At 36.2% G+C, this 23,506-nt stretch overlaps 1 protein-coding gene across 3 annotated transcripts in view; it reads left to right on the top strand.

The window, feature by feature from the left end:
• Positions 1-14,213: 14,213 nt before the first annotated feature.
• LOC117399459 (collagen alpha-1(XIV) chain-like) overlaps positions 14,214-23,506 on the top strand; it is a 72,603-nt gene continuing 63,310 nt past the window's right edge. For 2 of the 3 annotated variants that reach the window (XM_033998623.3, XM_033998624.3), the window contains exons 1-3: positions 14,214-14,353; positions 16,715-16,841; positions 19,105-19,221. In XM_033998623.3, the coding sequence (XP_033854514.1) occupies positions 16,751-16,841; positions 19,105-19,221 (208 nt within the window). In that variant the 5' untranslated portion in view covers positions 14,214-14,353; positions 16,715-16,750. The remainder of the gene's footprint in view (positions 14,354-16,714; positions 16,842-19,104; positions 19,222-23,506) is intronic. The other variant, XM_033998625.3, reaches the window with a different exon arrangement.

Genomic DNA, 23,506 nt, shown 5'->3' with positions numbered 1-23,506 from the left:
AAGATTTATTATTCTTAATTGAAATTAACCTAACCTTAAAGAGTAAGTAGTGGGGATATGAAAAATATAGCGTTACACGTCCCCACGTGTTGCTACAACTGTTTAAATAATACATTTTCTTTTTATTATTAACATCCTGACAACTTTATAACTTTAAAATCTGTTTCAAAGCTCTTTTCAACATGTCCACTCTAGTGCACTGATAGTGTAAGGATTATTGCCCACATTGTCAAACAGGTAACACAGCAATAATGATCCATGATGTGGTACGGAACAGAAAAGCCAGAGCACTTATGTTTTTATTTTATTTTTGTTTTTGTATTGCTCTTTCTGTAGTGATTCAAAGGACAGATATCAAACTCCGATGAACTAGTGCAGACATTTTGAAAATAACTTTGAAACAGACTTTAAAGTGTAAAGTGTTGTCAGGATGTTAACAATGAAAAGAAAATTACAGGTACATTATTTAAACAGTTGTAGCAACACGTGGGGACGTATAACATTACATATTTCGGAACCCTGCTACCTCCTCTTTAGCCCAAAGAGTTCTGGCTTCCAAGTGGCTGAGGAGGGATGAGACAAAGAAGACGATAGTTACCTGAAGTCTCCCAAGTCAGGGGTCATCCTCCAGGTCTTGCTGCCCATGTTTTTGCTAGTTAACTTATTTGTCTAGTCATTTCAGAATTACAGTGGTTATTCTTAATCTGCCAGTGAAGAAATTTGCTTGTAAAAATGTGACCATTTTCAAACACTGGAATTGAATTAGCAACAGCCTTTTGTCAAGTACGTGAACACCATGAAATGCATCAGGAAGCGTGTCCGGTATGTAAACAATGTTTCATTTGACCAGACTCTTTTGTGTCGAACATGGAGAGCATGGATGTTTTGACTTAAACTCTGGATGCTATGATAACATAAGAATGTGTTCTGTTATTCAATCTCCGGTTCCCACATACAGTAACATATCCTTTAACAGCTTGCAATAAATGGGAGAACCAGATTTGTGGTTCTTTTGTTACCAGTCTTGCAGGAATGCTATAGATTCCACCTTAAATGTCCTTCAGTGCTGATATGCTGGGAAGAAAATGCAACAATCAGCATGATCTGTTTTTGGCACTACCCCTGTATGAGGGTATGTGTATTGTACATTGTATTTTTTTATTAGTTTGAGCATCAGGAAAATAATACATTATGCAATAGCAAACAGAAGTAACATATTTTACAGTTACAAGAGAACTTAGGCTAAAACTTTGAATCGCAATGTTTTTATTTAGCGTTTGCAAGATGTGTGAAGAATTTTTGAAAATAAAGTATTGACGAAACATAAAACAGTAATAACTCTTTTCTAGATCCAAGGCCACTTGAAGTACATACAGATAACACCAATGCCATCTACAGAAACCAGGTTAAAAAAAACAAACATGCTATGCACGATTGTGCAATTGAATCAGAGACACTGGTGCACATGTGAAAAAGAATAGATTGTGGAATATGTAAATATGGGCAGCAACAACAGTGCTGTTTTAATAATTGAAACATTCATTGAAAATTGTATTCACTGGAAAAGCCATATGAGCTAAAAGCAGAAGGAAGTTACAGTTACATTCAAGCATACAGTAAGCACACAGCTTTACAATCCATGTATTATTGTAGTCACGTCACGTGCAATCACAAAGCTGGTTCAAGTGATCAAACTGCAATCTCTTAAAATGAGAAAGTCACAATGTGGTTTCTGAGTTCTGTGGGTAGTTTATTCCAGTCCGAAAGCAAAAACTTTCCTTCCAATAGCAGTTCTCACTTGGTATTTTGAAATATTTAGTGTCATCATTTCTTAAGGAATAAACACAATTAAACTCCTGGAAGAGACTACTTAAATAGACAGGTAGTTTACTATTCACAACAAAGGATTTGGTTCCAGCCAAAACTCCTTCAGTTCTCAGGTGACAGGTTATAAATACACTGGTGTACATAGTGCAATGATGTTCTAATGGAGCACACTGAAGAATAAATATACAAATCCTGTTAAACATTGTATCTGTTTTCTTTAACATCACTTGCGGTCATGTATATCACCATAATCCAGAAGTGGAAACAGGATTTGTTTAGATAGTCAAAGTCTTAAACACTTGAACAGTAACGTTGACCATACAATACCGGTAATCCAAGTTTTGCTCCAATTTTGCTACATACAGCTTGAATGTGTTTTTCAAATTTAAGAGATGTATCAATATACACACAGTATTTAAAGGGAATTTTAATACAAGTTATGTGAACTGATATTTTGCACCCTTGTCTCTGAACCAAACAACATGGTATTAGTCTTTTCTTCATTCAAAATCAAACCATTGCTTTGACAACTTAAGAAAATGACATTATTATCAATTAAATACTGCACAGAATACTGAATACTGGTATACAATGTGTGTGTTTTATTTTATTTTTTTTGGGGGGGGGGGGGGGTTGGGGTTGTATAGTACAGTATGTATAAACTGATAAGGATCAGCTCTTTCATTGTATCATGTTAAACTGCTGAAACAGTAAAAATTGGATTACTATGCTGCCACACACAAAACAAATCATAAAGCAGGTGTCTTTCTGAACACACACACAATTACATAGTGTGTACAGTATTTTAATACAGTCCTTTAGCACCCTCTGTGGGGGAAATGACCCACAGCAGTTAAGTACATACAATAATCAACCAACATTTTTCCAAATGTTTGAACTCCTGGAATTTAGAACAGCCTTCCCTTAACTGCAGTGTGCCAGGGATGAGACTCTTGCAGTGGAAAGAAGGCAGTTCACAAGCCAGTATACCAGTTAAATCTGCTGTAAAGCTTCTAAAAAATAGGGCCTGTCTGTTATTTTAGGCTGCCTGTTCGCTTTTTAGGTAGATTGGTATACTAGTAAACACATGTTGCTTTTTATTTAATACACAAAGGGCTATATTCTTAAAGCTATTTATTCCAGATCGTCATAAGCGCATTTTTTACGGAAAGAAAAAAAAAGTTCAATTACATTTTTAAAACACATTTTAAAAAATCAACCTGAGACTGCTTACAAATACATAACTGAAATGTTTAGATTGTTTAGTGCTGGTTTGGTGCTTTTTTTTCTTTCTGAAAATCTCGTGAAGATTTGGAGAGCATAGAACATGGTTTTGGAAATATTCTCAAAATATGATTTTTTAGTGGCCATCTTGAAATCCATATTATACGGTCAAGGCCCCATTTGACAAGAGTAGCTGTGGTTAAATGTCATTCCATGGAAGATAACTTTCTTTCTTTATATGCCATTTACCACATGCAAATTTTCACAGCATCATAACATTGCTTTCAATTGGAGTGCTCTTATTTAATTTTTCACAAAACGTTTAAAGAATGATTTCCACAGGAATACATTTTATTTTTATTTAAAAATAAACAATTTCTAAGGGAGATCATCTTAAAGAAGTGGCAATCTAATAAGTATTTTATTTGCAAAGATTACCAATATCCATAAACTTATTTAATGCCCCCATTTCATCTTGCCTCACACTGTACCATAAAAATCCAAAAAGAGCTTTCAGAAATTATCCACTAGTTGACCACTAGGGTGTGCTCTTGTACTGTACTGACACCCACAGACACCCACAGAAGTAAAAACCAGATTTGGATATTTTGTTCAGCTTAATAGTTGGCATTTTGTTTTTTGTATTTAGAACCAAATATAAAAACTGAAATGTTTATCCTGTGATTTATTTATTGAAAAACAAAAATAGAGTGATATGTTGTGAAACACACACGTTTATAGCATTTAGACATGTAGGTTCATATAGTAGTTTACCAAATAAATACTTTCAATCATTAAGTGGTCCATGAAGAAAGCATTGGAGTAGACATGTAGACATCAATAGGTAGCACCTGCAATACATAAAACACATGTTTCAGATTCTCTTTCTTTCCCATGAAATGCAATGAAACCAAGACAGGAAATAAGAGGATTTAAGAATCGTGTCCTTTATGTTTATTGATAAGGTTATACAGGAAATATCAGCTGTAACTAGAGGACCATGTCACACTTAAACTGTTTATTAATATGCCAAAATCCAAAAGAAAACAGATTATTACCTTAATAGTTCCATAATTGTGTGATGCATGTTTTTTTTTTTTTTCTGTTGTCATTTTCTGTTTTCAGCTAAATAACCTTTTGGTCTTTTGGTATTGTTGATATGATATGCGACTGGGATGTTAAATAACTATAAGGAGAATGTTATCATGTTACATGCCAGGAAGGTACCCACCTGGGTTTTCAGTGGCTGAAATTTGGTCAGGATTTATGCATTTTAATTAAATAGATTTAGTCCAGACTACTATCCAATTTTGGTTGTGTATATAGGTTAATTGGCATATAATGACAAAGAATGGACATTAATGATTGTGACAGGGAGGAAAGACCCTGTCGCTCTTTCGTGGATGTGTACAGCTGGGATGCATGAGACGCGTTGCTAGGCAACCAATTCAGCAGGTATGGTCGCCTGGCTGGATTGGCTGGGGGGCGTGTCCGGGGATCCTGCGCGCAGCTCGAGGCGACTGCACCGCTATGCTACACAGACGGGCGCTTTGTTTAACTGCTACGGAACCCTTCAACTGCAAGACAGTACCTGCGAAAGCTCAGCCCAGCCCAGCCAGGACTGTCATAAAGACAGGGAGTCGTTGGTAGGCCGGGACATCGGAAGCAACAGCAGTAGGTTAGTTTAGGGGATGTTTCGTCGTGTAGTAGGTTCCTCTAGCGGGAAGTCGCTTTAATGAGGCTAGCCTTGTGTGGTAATCTTTTATTTTTAGCTTTGTTTTGTTTGTTTTGTTTATTACATCTGATACTAGGGCTACCATTGCTGGTACCCAGGGATGCCAGATTTCTGCAGGGTTTAGAGCCCAAAGTCACTTCAAAAATAGCCCAATTATTTGTTTTAACTGAAAGCAAGCTTATTATTAACACGTAGGCCTATGCATAAAAAACAAAACAAAACAAAACAATCAAAAGCTTTTGTAAGAAAATATACCTAGTATAAATTTGATAAAAACTACAAGCCCCAGTACAGCTCATCCACACGTCACTATCAACAAATTTGTACAGAAGCTCTGAAGGGACAAATCAACATTCATACTAGGCCAGCAACCGAATTACAATGTGATCCCTTTATTGAAATACTAATGTTGGTACTGTATCCTAAACAATATTGCAAACATGAAAACAGTTCAATCTTTAAAAGTTATACCACCAATCTAATTACATTACACCGTGTAACAATTTTTTTTTTTTTTTTGGTTCCTGGGTAGTAAGTGTTATTTCCTAATTGCTTATGCCTCAAAAGTATTATTCCCCACAAACTTTGCTTTTGTGACCAGGACAGTGATATTTTGAAATTGACCTATTTTCCAGAACATTCCAGATAGATTCAGTGCTGAGTAAACTTGGAGTAACTTCTAGAACTTTCTAGAACTTTCCAGTAATATAAATAGTAGTATAAATACAGGGTCCTTAAGCCCACCAGTTCAGTTTAGTTCCAGCTGCCTAAGTGGATACATATCTGCATTTTTCTGAGATGGCATCAAGAGGCTGCAAGCATCCGGCAGACGCATTTTGCTATGTCTGCGGCCAATTTATCAAGACAAGAGTGAAAAAGTACTCCGTGGAAGCATCTGCTAAGATGTGTGAGGCCTACAAGGCATATTTCGGCATGCCTGTCGGGGATCAAGACAAACCCTGGGCACCTCATTTCACCTGCGAGCACTGCAAAAAAACTCTGGAAGGTAAGATGGACAATTGTTGCTCGGAATTTTATGTTATAAAATTTGTTAAAATTTTTAAAATTGTAAAAGTTTTTAATTTTAAAATGTTTTACAATTTTCAATGTTATTGAAAAAATATATCATATATGAAAAATGTTGCGAGAATCTCTTACACATTAGTCATGGGTGAAATAAATGTATTTTTGTAGGATGGTACAGAGGGGAAAAGAGAGCCATGAAGTTCGCTATCCCAAGAATTTGGCGGGAACCCACTGACCACTCAAGCAACTGCTACTTCTGCATGGTGGACCCTTCCAAGCGGACCGAGTTCTCTGTAGGGAGGAACAACGTCAACTGGGAGCCACTGGTGGACCCCCGGAAGGTGCTGATGCCACCACTGCACATCAAATTGGGCCTTATGAAACAATTTGTCAGAGCTCTAGATTAGGAGTCGGCAGTCTTCAAGTACCTTCAAGACTTCTTCCCTAAGCTGTCTGAGGCAAAGGTCAAAGCCGGTGTCTTCGTCGGACCACAGATAAAGAAGATCCTGGAGTGCAATGAATTCCCCAAGAAGGTCATAAGTAAGGAGAAAGCGGCTTGGAACAGCTTTGTCGCAGTGGTTCGGGGCTTCCTGGGCAATCACAAGGCCGAAAACTATGTGGAGCTGGTTGAGACTCTGGTGAAGAACTACGGTACAATGGGCTGTAGGATGTCCCTCAAAGTCCATATCCTTGATGCTCATCTTGATAAATTCAAGGAGAACATGGGAGCGTACTCGGAGGAGCAAGGCGAGCGCTTCCACCAGGATATACTGGACTTTGAACGCCGCTACCAAGGACAGTATAACGAGAACATGATGGGAGACTACATTTGGGGGCTGATTCGTGAAAGTGATTTACAGTATAATCGTAAATCTCGAAAAACTACTCACTTCTAAATCTTTTGTAGTCATTTTTGTATTACTTTAGTATAAATACATGTTAATTTGGATTCATATGTTGTTTTTTTCTGACTTTATGTGAACGAAAAGACACAAATTCGCCCGTTTTCTCATTGGAAATAGGTAAATTTCAAAATATCACTGTCCTGGTCACAAAAGCAAAGTTTGTGGGGAATAATAGCCATTTTCTATACTTTTGAGGCTTAAGCAATTAGGAAATAACACTTACTACCCAGGAACAAAAATTGTGTTACATAGTGTATCAACCTGCGACTCCTTAATATTTCCCGCGGCTGTGTTTTTGAGAAAACCGCGGACCTGGCAACTCTGCTGGTACCCTAGTGGCAGCACCTGTGTTAATTAAATCTGCGTGCCTGTGCCGCATGTTCCACCCAATGCTCTGTGTCTGACACATTGTTATCCAGTGACAACCCACACACGTAACACTTCACCCTATTACAATGATAAAAGATTTTCCATCATCATGGAAGATCTGAAGGGAAACATTTTACAAATACACTTATTACGCTGCAATCTTTAAAGTTAGATCTTAAATGGGATGTCAGCCACTAATTATGGAACAAAAGGCTTGCTTCATTGGAAGCATGGCTGAGTAGAGTAATAGGAGTTCTCATTTTTGACTTGGTGACACTTATCAAAGGAAAACTCACCTCTGGGTGTTACAGAGTCAGACCACGCACGGGGTTCATCAAGACATGCAATAAGAATTTAAGAGCATGGTACAGTTTCAGAACAGGCAAACACTATTATTATTATTATTATTTATTTCTTAGCAGACACCCTTATCCAGGGCGACTTACAATCGCAAGCAAATACATTTCAAGTGTTACAATACAAGTAATACAATAAGACACTATTAGGACTAAGAAGCCAGCACCGTTTTGGCTGATCTGATTCCTCAAATCTCTCTGCTCCCTATTCCTCTTGAAACACATTGCACTCAATTAACATAAGCCATTAACTCTAGATCTTCATTAGCCCACTTTTCCTGTATGGAACAAAATGCCAAATACAATTCTCAAATGAATAAGAATTAGCTTGGGACTGTTTTCAATCCCTTAAATTAAATGTTGTTTATTTCTGGTTTAGTACATTTGTTTTTCCTTTCTAAAACAAATCTACTAATGATGATTCACTATATTCAGTATATTAAAATTTAGAATGTAGACAAGTTGTCTACAAATCTGGGGGATTACTGTCGCCACTTATCTCAGTAGACACATTTTAACAGTTTAATACTTTTGTCTTTTTTTTCACAAACCTCTTTAACTACTGTAGATCCAACAATGCTCGATAGAACTCAGAACTAGAGAGCTGTGGACTAGAAACCTTTTTCTATTCCCAAGTTTAATCAAAATCACAATTTATTGCATGTTAGTAAGGGGAATCATATTGAAATGAATATATGTCAATATGGACACCACTGTATGTCACTGTTGCTCAACCCATATTATCCTTTTGCATTGAGATCACATCCTTAAGCTTTCCTCGGTCATTACATAGACTAATAAGACAATCCATTGAGGTGTTAGATATGTTCTTAATAATTTGAACTGCTATCAAAACACAGGTTATGGAAGGCTTCCGCTTACACATCTGAAAAAATGGCAACATTCTCTCACAAGTTGGAGTGCTCTTAGAGGATATAAAATACTCCAGATACCAGCATATGTGTTTATGTATTACTGTGTATGTGATGATCTGTTACCTTAGTAACCTCATAATTGTTCCAAAGGCCAAGCATGAAGGTCCAACATTTCTTAATAAAATAGAAGAAATGGCCTTGGTGCTATGTAATTCAATATACACTGCATATACAGTAAACACACGGTTTCCTTAGATGAATTATTGGTGAGAAAAGTCAGCTTTGTTGTGAGCTTGATATGAAAAATAATTTATAATAATGGTGGGGAAATTCCTGTGAACTGAGGTAGCAGGTTTATTAGGGAAACGCAGTCAAGCAGACAAATGGTAGTATTAGTATTATTATTATTTAGTGTACGCCTTTATCTAAAGCGACTTACAAAGATTTGGGGGGGGGGGGGGGGGGGGGTGAACTATGCCGGGCCACTTACAATAGGACCTCGGTTTTACATCTTATCCGAAGGATGGATCACAAGGAGGTTAAGCGACTTGCTCAGGGTCACACACAGTGAGTCAGTGGCTGAGCTGGGATTGAACCATGAAACTCCTGCTAACAAGCCCCTTTCTTTAACCACTGCTGGACCACCAAGCCTCCAATAAATGGTGTGACTTATGCCTTCAACACACATATTCAGGCAATGGTAAAGAAAAGGGCGTGTTCCCATTTAAAATGTGAAATTTCACACCTAGTTTTGGAGCATAAATCTTCATAAATTAGAGAACAAAATACATTGTGAAAGCTAGACAGCGATAGTTGACCATGAATAAACTATTAATTATTACAATGTTTGGATTTAGGCTGAAATGTGGATATGACCATCTTCAAACTGATTTTCAGAGTAGAGGATTTAAAATGTTCCAACTACAAGTCTAATTTGGGTCAATTAACTTTAGCCTTTAGGGTTTGTTCCAGTTGGAATGTGTATCTGTTATAACATTTAGTAGTCTGTCAGCCTCAGGTCTTGCAAAAATACTGCTATTGTTGACAAACTCAAAGGTAGGGTATGTTGTACATATTTGAAGAGGATTATGTGGTATTGTCTGGGCATTGTCTATTTTACTAAGAGTTCATATTGCTGTTTTATTTACAGAAACTCATAATGTAATTTCCTTGACAATTGTGGTACAATATTCAGCCATCTTTAATAACCTGACTACAGAATTAACAACATCATTTTGGACAAAGTATTAATTAAATAAACTATCTCTCAAAAACATGTAATAATTGAAAACTAATCGCAGATACTAAACTAAAACACAGATCACTTTTCATTCATGGTCTGTAACATCTATTAAGAAGCATCTATTTAGGGCTAAACACACTACAGCGTTTACTCGCTGCGTTTTTCTCTTCTTCAAATGTCCAATGCAACGTCTGGTTCTAGCAGTGCATTGTTCTTTATAAGCAGCACAATACATATGCCGATATGCAATTCAAACGGAAAATAAGGGGAAATATGTGAGGAAATCGAAATTATTATTATTATTATTATTTATTTCTTAGCAGACGCCCTTATCCAGGGCGACTTACAATTGTTACAAGATATCACATTATACATTATTTCACATACAATTACCCATTTATACAGTTGGGTTTTTACTGGAGCAATCTAGGTAAAGTACCTTGCTCAAGGGTACAACAGCAGTGTCCCCCACTGGGGATTGAACCCACAACCCTCCAATCAAGAGTCCAGAGCCCTAACCACTACTCCACACTGCTGCCCTACAAATTACAGTTGACACTATTTTAATTTTAAAATAAATAAATTGCTTAACCTGTGAAAATGCGTTGTATTATTAAAAACAAACGTGTTTAAGAGGTTTGCGTGGAGGTAAAAAAAAATAGCAGGTATGACATACCATCAATAAAAACATTTCAACCCATTGGTGGTAATTCTACTGACTATCAGTAGAATTACCACCAATGGGTTGAATTGAAGTAAATCCATCCGCTTTTGCAGCTCAGACATAACTGCAGTGTGACGTATTGTGGTTTAATGAAATTAGACCAAATTGGCTAGCTCTGCTTTAGTTTTATTATTTATTATTTTACATAGGCCTACCGGTATTTTTTACGCAGGTCAGTGGTATTTTATTATAATGAACACGCATTCAACCCCTTTTTTCTCTCCTTCATTGGAACAACAATACTGCAGCCTGCACCCGATTCATTTTGCCTCCAAATGTAGACTCTGTGGAAATCGCAGCGTTTTTCTTCCAGAAATCAAACCTGTTTCAATTTTTTTTTCGCAGCGATCAAGTTCAAATGTGACAGGCAGTAGGCTATTCAATTACACAGGTTCGATTTTTCAAAACGAAAAACACCGCGAATAAATGCTGTAGTGTGACTAGCCCTTTAAGCTCTGTTATTTGTTCAGGAAGCCGACAATTCATGGAATGGGCTGACACTTTGAGGCAGGCCAAGACAAGTACACCTTTAAAACCCTATTATGGGCACATTCTAAAAAATGCCGCCAGAAAGTGATTCTTATTTCCATTTGTGTTAAGTACATAATAAGTTTTATTGCTTAATAAATCTTAACAAGATTGTATTCACTCATTTTTGTCGTATACAAGTGGACATTTGTCAATTCAATTGCCATTCCTAGATATACTGTAACTCGTGCCGTAAATAATTAAAGAAATAATTTATTTCGTAGATTATTATTTCTCACATGGTATACACCCTGATACTTCGTTGAGGTTCCCTGGGGGTTGGCACTAAAGACATCTAGATTTTCACATTTCCTGTCCAGTTGTTGAGCTCAATTATTTGAATGTCTAGCTGTTCTTTACAACATTTTAAGATTTTGTAATCTGAGTGATTGGAGAAAATAGTTACGGCACCAGAATTAATTTACAATGGCAGCAGCAAGATATGCGGTATCGCAAGCTATAGTAATGCTAGAAGAAACTTTTGAAGATATGGATGCAGTATCACAAGATAATGTAGGCAGGGGCTATCTATACCTGACTTTAAAAAGGCCGCACATTATTATTATTATTTATTTCTTAGCAGACACCCTTATCCAGGGCGACTTACAATTGTTACAAGATATCACATTATTTTTACATACAATTATATTATTTATTTTTATATACAATTACCTATTTATACAGGTGGGTTTTTACTAGAGCAATTTAGGTAAAGTACCTTGCTCAAGGGTACAGCAACAGTGTCCCCCACCTGGGATTGAACCCACAACCCTCCGGTCAAGAGTCCAGAGTCCTAACCACTACGCCACACTGAAATGAGTTACATGCTTGGTGTATTTAGTGTGATTTTTGTTTATTTTGTTTATGAAGAGTGTGTAATTTGATAACCGAGGAAAATCCATTTAGACTACTGTGCTGGACGAAACAGATAACAACCACACAGGCAGTTGTACAAAATACTGTCCAATAAGGTGGATGGCCAGAACAGGCAGCAAGGACAGAACCTTATTGACCTGGCAGGTCTACAAAGGATGGACTGTGTTCTGGAGGGATATGTGATCATTCCTCAAATGATGACTGCCTCTAATTCCTTCTGGGAAGTTAGGGTTGGAAATCTTCAGCAAAGACTGTTCTCCCGAATTGTCCACAGAGTCATCACTTTTGAGACTGTTCCAGGTGAAACACCAGTACGTTGTGGAGCCTTGGATACAAAAGCAAAAAACAAGTTACAATTAGCTGTCTCGCTCATTGTGAGTGAAACTGGGCAATGCATCTTTTACTTATAATTGGCAGCCAATTTACCCAGAAGTGTGTTAACTGTTCGTACCCCTGCATGTTCTAAATAACCACCCAGGTTTTACAGGTAAACAAATGCAAACCAGAGTGAATATTGCTGAATGAAAGAAATATCAAGCACATTTCTGTTTCGTTCAGATTTTGATGTGACAGCTTGTGACTGGAGAGAAGCACACAGGTAACAAAAAAAGCCCCCCATAACACTCAAACACTGAGGTAAAACTATAACTCAAGCCAACACACTTTCCAGGTAATACCTTCCATCAGTGTTATGACTGATTAAGGCACTAGTCAAAACATTTGTCTTCTTGAATTACAGTTTTACAAAAGGTAAAATGCAGATAAAGGTATTTGAGATACAAGAACGCACCAACATTTTGATTGAGTCTTGGTTGCAAATTATTGTTGCCAAGCACAATTTGCCATAGCAGCAGATCAGACACGTGCTATTTGGTTATTAAGGGCATTCGGAGCAAATACGTTTTCCAAAACCACATTTTTTCATATAACAAGTCAATTTTGATCAGTGTTATTTAGTTACAAAACTGTAAAAACAAAAACAACTGTATGGCAAAACCCATTCTTTTTACATATAGGCACTAATGTGACATGCATTCCTATTTTAAATATTCCCATCGAACCGTGCACACCTTCCAATAAGAATGGTACGTATTCTGGTGGGCTTTAAAATGTCATGCCTGTACATAAGTAACTAAAATGCGAACAGAAACAAAAGTTTCAATATGACTAGTAATGACCTCTCTCTGGTAGTTGGTTGAATGAAAATGAACCCTAACGATCATATCAGTACGCTCTGCTGGCTTTTAAACATAAAGTACAATGCCTTGTTTTATGAACCAGGAAAACCGAGTTTGCTCATTTGATATATTTTTGCAATTGTTCATGAACACAGGATTTGAAATTATTTGCTAAAGGCATTAATACTGCCTGCATGTGAGAATGTTGCCAGTACATGTTATATTAAGAGAGGTTTGAAGTTCACAGCTTAATGTAAGTACAAGCAGGTATAGGACGAACGGGAGAGAATATATTATATTATTATTATATACATAATGAAAAGGATAACTTAAAGAATCAAGTTTATGATACGACGAATACAAACAATTGTACATAATGAAATAGCTGGTATTTAGCTGTTATTTCATCCTCAGGGAGATCAGAAAGGGTAATGCAGACCCTAAATACTATCCCTTCTTCTCAGTACTCTCCCTCTTTTCCTGGGTTGTTCAGGAAGGTTAGGAGCCTGCACTCGCCATTGTAAGAAATACGTTATGACTGCTGCCATAACGCTCTTCCCTATCAGCTGCTTTCTGACTTTTTCTTTGCGGCCAAAATAAGACCAATTTGAAATTTGACTTGTGGACCCTTTTAGAGCTGGCGCAGCTGTACTGTCGCTTCAGAAATCTTGATTTACAAATGAGCCCCACCTATAATTTCTACAAGCTCAAATAATTCTCTATTTCACACTGCTTATACAAATCTGTAAAAAAAAAAATCTTGGAACAATGCAGCAAAATATGATCATAACAGACTGTGACCATTACAAATATATGTCTGCTAGGGTTTCAATTGTATATATACATTACATTTATCTATCTGCTGTATTATTGAATTGTGGTTTGTCACACTTGTACTTTGCTTGAACAAAAGTTATTGTATTTCTTGCTCTTATTGTATTACTTGTATTGTAACACTTGAAATGTATTTGCTTACGATTGTAAGTCGCCCTGGATAAGGGCGTCTGCTAAGAAATAAATAAATAATAATAATAATAATAATAATAATTATATATATATATATATATATATATATATATATATATATATATATATATATATATATATATATATATAAGATGAAGAAAACTTCAAGTTATCTCTTGAAGAGAAAAAATGCTAAAAATGTTCATGACCCCCTGCTCAGGGTGTCCATAAAGAACTGTGTACAATAGTTGTGGAAAGTGCAACCTTTGGGTGGATGTCTCCAAGGGTATTCTGTATTAAAATCTTGATCTGTTATTGGCTGCCTGGTTTCTTTGTTTTTCTTTCTCTCTTTGCTCATCAAATTAAACGAGGTAAGGGAATAAGTAGCTTGAGGGAAGGGTAGAGAAACACCCACATTCAGCATTCATCTGAAGTCTGGATCGAGCGAGAGGGAGACAAGGGAGAGTCTGAGAAAGATCACAAAGGCACTGGCAGTCGCTCTCGGGATTCTCTGGAGAAAGGTATGATTCTTTATGTTATTTGTGGTTATTAGGAAAAAGAAAAACAATTGATGAGTTGCAGCTAACAATACTTGGATAAGTTTTCTTACATTTGGCTGAAGTGTGCAACTTCACAGAGTAAGACTGTGGGACATTCTATATATATATATATATATATATATATATATATATATATATATATATATATATATATATATATATATATATATATATATTCCCTCTCATAAATAAATAAATAGATAAATAAAAAGAACAATTGTTTCAATAACTTTTAAACTTTGTTAAGTGCAGAATAATCGTGTTGGTTGAGTAATACACCCCCATTTGTGGCAGTAGCTCAATGAAATCTTTTAAAACTCTTTAAGTTTCAGGCTAGTAATTTCGGAGATTTACCTTTAAATTACAAGCATTGTTTCTTAGTCAAAGTCAAGCCGCAATAACAAGAATGTAGAACAATATGTGTATAAAATGTTTATAGAACACTTTAAAAAAAGTATCGAAATTATAAAAATGATTCAATATGTTAATTACCGTCCGTGCGCAGTTTAATTAACAACTGGAAATACATACATTTATTACTATAAAGGCAGATAGCTTGCGTCAAATTATTGTTTTACCTGGACTTGTGCTGTGAACAGTTTCTATTGATGTAAGGATACACATTAATGCTTTATTTGATCTGTTGATCCTTATTGTTCCTTTTTAGGGATTCAAATCACCGTCTTAAAAGACTCGTTCCTATGTTTTACATGTACCATAGTCTACTGTTATGACTACCTATATCCAAATGTGGATATGCAGCTAGATGTTTCAGGTTTTTACACGCGAAGCTGTTCTTTCAAGAAGACATTTTGCAATAATATATTCTAAGTATATCTCCCTGGATTGTCCTGCAGACATATTTAAAAAGGAAACACGATGCGACAAACAGGTGGGGATATATTTGTTTAGTCTGCAAATGAAAATGCTCTGTAATAAGTAAACCTTTTTTTTAAAAAAATCGTCAAATTAAAGCCCGCCAATGAGTTTTATTGTAAGAAATTAACTTTCTTAACCATCATCAAAATTTACAGCAGTGTGGAGTAGTGGTTAGGGCTCTGGACTCTTGACCGGAGGGTCATGGGTTCAGTCCCCAGTGGGGGACACTGCTGTTGTACCCTTGAGCAAGGTACTTTACCTAGATTGCTCCAGTAAAAACCCAACTGTATAAATGGGTAATTGTATGTAAAAATAATGTGATATCTGTATAATGTGAAATAATGTATAATGTGATATCTTGTAACAATTGTAAGTCGTCCTGGATAAGGGCGTCTGCTAAGAAATAAATAATAATTTACATTCAAATAAATTAAAAGTATTATTTTGCCTTTGAAGTTAAACGTGTTAATGCGTTCATTGTAACTCATAATAAAAGTACCGAGCTCAGAGATTGCACCATTTATTTTTCTTAAAATTAAGCATTAGCAATTTGATATATATGTTGAAGAAAATGTGTACAAGGTATCGAATAAACAACAAAATCATGGTTCATATGCTACAGTTTATATGATTTTGTTCAAGTGCAAAGAAACCAAATGTTTAGAAAACAGAAATAACAAAATTATAAAAGTTAATTTATGTTCTGTAACTTGGATACAACAACCCTTATTATTATTATTATTATTATTATTATTATTATTATTATTATTATTATTATTATTATTATTGTTATTATTATTATTATTATTATAAAGATGAACCTGATGAAAAACAAGGCATTGAAATATATTTTGGGGATAAACAGCATCTGTATGCTTTATTCCATACATACTGTATATTGGGGTAGTCTATTTAGAAAGAAAATAGATGTACTGATACTTTCATTTTAAAAGGACAGAAGCAGGTTGATATTGATTAAAACTGTTTAAAATGTCACCCCAGTTATAGCCAGGTTTATCACAGTGCAAGTTGCAACATTTTTTTTGTGAGAGAAAAAAAACCCCTAATATTACAAATTATGGCACATCATTGAACCTTTTAAACAATCTCTCGGTTACTAGATGCATCTGGGCCAAAGTGTCCCAAAACTGGGTCTTCAATCAATGACCGCCCAGCTCGGTATCAAGACCAGCTAACCATTAAGACATCTATCTTTTTGTTTGCCCCTTTCCATTTGGATACCATGTGAAGATAGCCCAGTATTTGAACATTTCACTATCTAATCACCACTAACTCTATCTAGACACTTTACAGAATGCCAGCCACCTTGCAAAATAGATTTAAATAGCTGTTCAGTTGTCTTTCTCAATGACCCTATTGTATTAATAGGAGGTAGATATGGGTGCTAATCTGGTTTAAACCGTACATGTTGTATCTTTTCAGGTCTGCTGAGCACCCCACCCACACACAGTGATAAGAATGCAGGTCTTTGGGCTCAGGATTAGGACCTGGTTTCCTTTGGCCTTCTTAGCAGTGACTGCCCACTTTGCCAGCCAGGCTCAGGGTCAAGGTAATTAATAGGAATACAAATGACAAGTTAATGGTTAGAAATCCCTCTGATGTGTAGATATGACCACACCCTTTTACCATGGCTCTGCAGTCAACTGAACATCCAAACTTTTCCATTTTTTTTAATTCACTGATAAAATGAGGAAGAGGGATACATTGGAATTGTCTTATTATTATTATTATTATTATTATTATTATTATTATTATTATTATTATTATTATTATTATTATTATTATTTAAACACACATGCATTAAAAAGTATTTACATATTTACTGTATGAATGCCTTTTCTACAATGCTCTATGAAATATGTTTTTTAAAATCTATGGTGCAGGACTATACATTGTATTTTGCACATGTTTTTTAAGCTGTTTGGATGAACACATAGTTTAAAAAGGTCTAGCATACTTAGAGTAAAGTGGTTAAAAGATCTCAACTCAAACCGTTGACAAAGAATCAAACAAGTAATGATGAAAAAAGGACTTTCACAAACGGGAGTAAATATATAGAGACCTAATATGGAAGGTGCCTTGAAATGATCAAAGATAACCACATGACAGGCTGATTGATTTATTAAGATATGACTATGTGTTTTCATAATAAACATTTGTATTACATGTTTGTATCATTAAAAAAAAGATTAATACAATATAGTATTCATAACACCTGCAGGAAAATGTCACTTTACAAAACTCTGGCAATGAGAAGAAGGACTACCAAGACTCATCCCTTCCTAGAGAACCAAGTTTTACTGGAGCTGTTATATCGTTACTGTTACCTTTAATATATTCAACATAATATAACATAGTATACTTTGCAAATGGGCATTACACGCTTTTAGGTATTCATAAAATGAAAAGACTCAGGTATTAAAATACGGTAGTTAAAAGGGTTATGAATGCTCATTACCTTGCCTCAGGGCTGCATAGCTCAGTAAAGTCAAACTAATATGTCCGCCAAGCCATCACTTTTTTCCCCCTGGGATGTTATATTGAGTGGCTGTTTCAGCACTCCTTTAGCTGCTACTGCTGCTGCTGCAGGCCATTCAGCTGTACTAGTATGTAAAACTGTGCAGCTGATCAGCAGATTGCACAATGCAAATTTTTGGATTACCTGGCTGAATTCGGACTCATATTTTATGCAAGAAGTGAGATTTTTTACTCCACAGAGAATAACATGCTGCAGAATAAAGATCCCCTATCTCAGGTTGGTGAGCTTAGAATCATACACGTGTTATTACAATATACTCTTGTATGTGTCCCACTGTCAACTTGTATATGTGTGCCACACTGTAGATATTTACATTACTAGACTGTAATTTGTGTCTATATACAGGGTGATTAGAAAGTAAGTTTACCACATCAACGCACCATAGCATTGATGTGGTAAACTTACTTTCTAATTACCCTGTAGTTGTAGGATGCATTGTTTCCTTTTTATACACCTTTATATATATATATATATATATATATATATATATATATATATAGTAGAAAAACATGACTAGTTATGTAAAGACTACTTTGGCACACATTTTCCTGTCTGCCATATTACAACAGCACAAGACACAAACAGGTTTCGTTTGTGGGATTGTTGATATGTTTGTGATAGGCAAGGGGTTTGCTCGATGTTACATGGGAACACAGGTGACGGTTGAGAAGGAGAGGAATGGTGAAAGTGGAATGCAAGTTGTAGAGTTTTCATTGGAATAGATTCTTGTAGTCTTCCATAAAAGTCATATTCTCTTTTTCTCATAATCCTTATTCACAATAAATGCTTTTTTAGTACCCAGAGTAGATGTATATATGTTTTAAGTTTAAAGTGATGAAATGTAATAAATATGGTTGTGCTACTGTCCGAAACATATATATCTGGGTTTCAGTTTCAGTAAATGACTGAAGATGTTTTTAATTATTCTTCTAATAATTTAACAGAAGATTTGAGTGCTGCCAAGTGCACTATAAAGAGATTACATTAAATCTTTAATCCTTAATACAAATGTTGAAACAACTAAATTAACAACTAATAATCACCAAAGAAAGAGAACATGCCTTTGCCTATCATGTAACATTCTTGACTTTGTCTTTATCCTATATAGTTTAGTTGGTATCTTTTCTTGAAAAAAAAGAATTAATAATCTATTAATTCCAGTGGTGTCTGATGGTTTGTCTAACATATTATATTTTTTTATAATTCTTTCAGTTTATTACCCTTTTGTATGTGACTGATTAACTTATTAATGCCTCACCTCTTTTTTTCACAGTTGCTTCTCCAACAAGACTACAATTTAATGTGCTGTCTGAAGACAGTGTTCAGATTAGATGGAAAGCCCCAAGAGGGAAAGTCCAAGGATATAAATTAAGTGTAACCCCAGTTAAAGGTAAGGGTATTTTCAATACATTCACAGTGATCTTTCTTTGGCAATCATTTATCAACAGGCTTTTTTGCATTTGTAGGCATGAATCCCACCTGCTACACCATTCTATACAATCTCAATATTGGAGCACTACAACTTAGATCCATTTTTATTTTATTTTTTATTGCTAGACATTCTAGAATGCTGTGCGGTGGTGCCTGCAAGTGAAGCTTTCTGATTGATGGATGAAAGTTCTTTAATTTCTAAAGTATATTACAATTATTCCAAAGTTTTTTATGGATGTTGTATTGGCAGCACTAAAACCCCAAAATGCTGCACAGACATGATTTTCCCACATTTGCCTGGTGGGTCAAGGGTCAGGGTGTGGGATAACTTCATCTAAGTGCTCACCCAGTCCTTGCTGTCCATCATGGTACTAGTTATACCACAAGCATGTTTACTTAAATAGCTATTATTTTATTGCACTGAACCCAAGACACAGTGGCAAGTTATGATATCTCCATTGAGGCACTATGCCCTACTAATTACAAAAATCTGGTTAAACCTAGATAGTTTGTCTCTCTCTCTTGCCTCAGTTGCTTTAACCATGTACACAAATGTTTTCTATTCAAGTATTTTTGTCCCCCTGTCTTATTGTCAGAGTGATTTAGAATTGCTTTAACTTGGCTGACACTCAATAACATTTCTTGCAGCAGTGTGTGTTGTTTGTTTTCAGTAATTGCCCTCTGAAAAAGCTCTTTCTTTGAAAATAGACCTACATTCCTTTGTTAGAAACCTCAACAGTTACTAAATACAGCTGTACACAGTTTGTACTTAAAAGACAATGTTCTGCACTAATATGCATTCAAAATGAAGTCTTCATCAAGGCTTCATGAAACAGTTATCATTGCCACATTAAGCCCCACATCCCTATGCACAAGTCACAGTGCACATTATAATAAAACGACATTAACCTTAATGGAATAATGTATCAGGTCATGCCCGTATGTACTTTATTAACATGTTGCTGTTTATCTCATGGGCAGTGTATTATTTAATATTGCATAATGTCTTTATAGCTGTATTACTTTAGTTCAGTATTATGTCAGTGTGATACTCGTAGATACATCTTGCTACCCTTACACTATATATGATGCTCCTTTTGTTACAGCCAAGTACTGGTTTTGTATTTATTTCATTTGAACATAATACTCGTCTTTTCAGTTGCTTATTCAAAGGGTCTAGGCGTGCATTCATCAGATTTAAAGGGCCGTCAGTAGTGCTATCTCTGTTTCAAAAACCACAACTAAACCATTTAGCAATGTGTGTCATGACAAGATGTCTAATTTCAACCTGCTTTACTGGCTGCCAGCAAAATAATGGCTGATAAGAGGGGAACAGAAAAGGAGGCTGTAACTATAGTAGACACAGGAATGTTTACATTGTAAGTGTCAGTTAACCCACAATAATAATGGCACACTACACTTGGTGAAAATCCACATTTAAAGTTCCTGACTATATCTCTTTATTGGATTACAGGCTGTACATACCCATATGTTTTTAATTTGGAAACTGTATCCAGTGGTTTGACTACTGTGTGTATTAGTAAAGGGATGACTATGCAGGAGAAAAGAATAATACATTTTCACCCAAGAATAGAAAATAATAATAGATTTTCACCCAAGAATAGTAAGGAAATTGCTTTCTCATTGTGTTTTGTTTTAAAGCAGTAATAAAACACCACCATGTCTTGTTTTTTTAATCAGGCATGTTTTTCATGTGTATAACATGAAAACCAGAAAAGAAAACAAGAAACAGAAAAGTCAATAGAAAATATTATATGAAACAGACCTCATCAAGATCAGGAATTAGATCTATTCTGTTTCAACTTCTGTAAAAATATAGCTGTTGTTCTTTAAGGGTTACACCAATGGAAAGGTGTAATTTGTCCCCCATTTCAATGGACCTATATGGTTCTAGAATTTAGGCCTTTATAATTAGTAAATACAGTTGGCTTCACATTTTTCTCACCTGGTTTTTGAGAAAAAAAATCCTTCACATGATTTAAGCCTAATCTGTCTGGTTTGTTTGGGCTAAATTGTTTAGACAAGGCTAACCTCAAGACACAACCCCCCAAAAAGCTTTAATGCCATAGATAATCTAGCCTTGTGGTCAGGGCTTAAACACTTGAAGAATCTTGGTTCATGCCGTTGCTTGTACAGTACTGTACCTTCACAGTATTGTTTTTTCCTTCTGATGTTTCTGCTGTTCAACCCCATGAGTCAGGATCTATATGCTAAGTTTTACTTTTGACACGTTCACATTCTTTATTCCTTTAACCCTTTCTGTGCCCTTAAGTAAAGAGACTGGATCTGGCTTTCTGAAAGTTAAATTGTGCCCATGATGAGCCACACATGGAAAGGATTATGTCCTATTGTCATTAGAGGTAGCCAGAAGCACAACCACCCGAACAGATTTTATTACCAATCTTTTTTCAGACAGTTGGCTCTTATTTGGTTTTTCTCAGTTGCCATTGTGCTTTCCAGTAACTTTTGGAGGATGAAGTGTATCGTTGTTCCTGATGAACATTACACTTCTGCCATTCTAGGCAGTTATATTTGCTTAATTACTAGGATTAGCCTGAAATTGATTATAATCCTGTACAGTCCAAGCTCATCTGGAAATAAACACCTCTCCTTTAACGGAGATAAAAGCGGGATTCATTTATGATATTTGTAATACGATATTTTGCCATTATAATATTGAAAAACTCCTTCTAATTACAAAAAAATACACCTAATATTCTGTGTAATGAATATATTTAGCATTATTACTAGCACTTTTCAAGCAATAACAATCATCCCTGGGAATCCTATGTTTGCAATACAGATGTAGACGAAGCAAAGGACCATCAAAACCTTGGTGTATTTTGGGGGCTGGAGCTGGGGCTCCTCCCTTGTGTCATCCTGCTAAAATACCTGTCAGTCACCCTGTTTAAACTTTAGCCAGCTCCCTAATTCTTGTCTTTCTTTTCAGTTTCCTCCATCCTCCCTTCCTCCTCCACTTTGCTGCATCACCTCTGCAATGGTCCCCTCTGGGGGCAAGTGAAGCTCACTTCCCAACCTTAGAGGCGTCGTCGTCTCACCGTCCAAGAGGAAGATTCCCGCTGGTCAGAGGGGACCCCTGGCCGAAACTTTTCTAACTACATTTCATTTTCCATTGTCCTGCTTAAATCTATTCAAACCTGTCTCCCCCTTCGGCGAGCAAAGCTTGCTCCCAGCTTCAAGCTAGTCATTGACTCAACTTATCAAAGGTGGCTGTTACAGCTGGGGGGGGGGGAGATCCCTGGCCTTTTTATGTGTTTATTTCTATATTCTCTTTTCCATTCCTTTTTTTCTCCCTGCATAGGTCGTGAGGCTCTTCGTGCGGCCTTGGAGTGTCAGCCGAATCTGACCTCTCTCAATTAGACTTCTCAGTAAGCCAAGGAGACCTTAGTTTGCCCTCTATCCTTCATTAGTTTCACCTTAGGGGAAGTTCCTCGCTTCCCGGCCTTGGAGGTCGATCAGTTCAGCCTCACCTCAGCAGGGCGGTTCTCCGAGTAGTCAAGGGGAAACCCCTATTCTGTTACTAAGTCACAAACACTTTATTCTAGTAGTCCCTTTACACAGACCTGGCTCCTGCCTTGTGAAATATGTTTTAAGTACACCAGTCTCAATGCAGAAATGTTCATATATAGTCCATAGACATAAGTATTCAACATTATGTATGCAACTTGATCCTGCAGGTTATTTTAGTATGCCAAAAATATGAACGTGAGTAAAACAGTAGCCATCAGTCTGTGTATGCCACTGTGCTATAGTCCAACTCTGCATTTATCGTACAGTACCATACGCTAGTGCATATTTGTGTAACTTGTCTTTTTAACTTGTAGGGCTTTGAAAATTGTTTGCCATTATATGTGGGGGTGTGGCAAAGTGGTTGCTGATTATGAACAGGTGCAGAGGTGATGCAGTGCAGGAATAAACAGACAGAGATTTGTAATCTGGTATGGAAAATAGTTATTTTATTTTTGTTATAATCCAGGTCTGGTGACCAAATAATAAACTCTGGTTATACACAACGATGTGTAGAACACGGAGAACAGTAACAGGGTTTGCAGCCCTAAACAATAAACACAGTATCTCTCCCACAATATACAACCACGGGTGCGTGCTGTAGTGCTCGTGGTCCGTGATACAGTTTAAAGAGTGACAAATAGTGCAGTGCTGTTCCGGGTTCAGTGCTGGCTCTTAGCGACAGCGCCGGAATG

The sequence above is a fragment of the Acipenser ruthenus genome, chromosome 4 (assembly GCF_902713425.1).
Source record: "Acipenser ruthenus chromosome 4, fAciRut3.2 maternal haplotype, whole genome shotgun sequence".
In the NCBI taxonomy this organism is placed as follows: Eukaryota; Metazoa; Chordata; class Actinopteri; order Acipenseriformes; family Acipenseridae; genus Acipenser; species Acipenser ruthenus.
The sequence above is the reverse complement of the archived record's forward strand: the minus strand, read 5'-3'. Positions and strand labels throughout refer to the sequence as shown.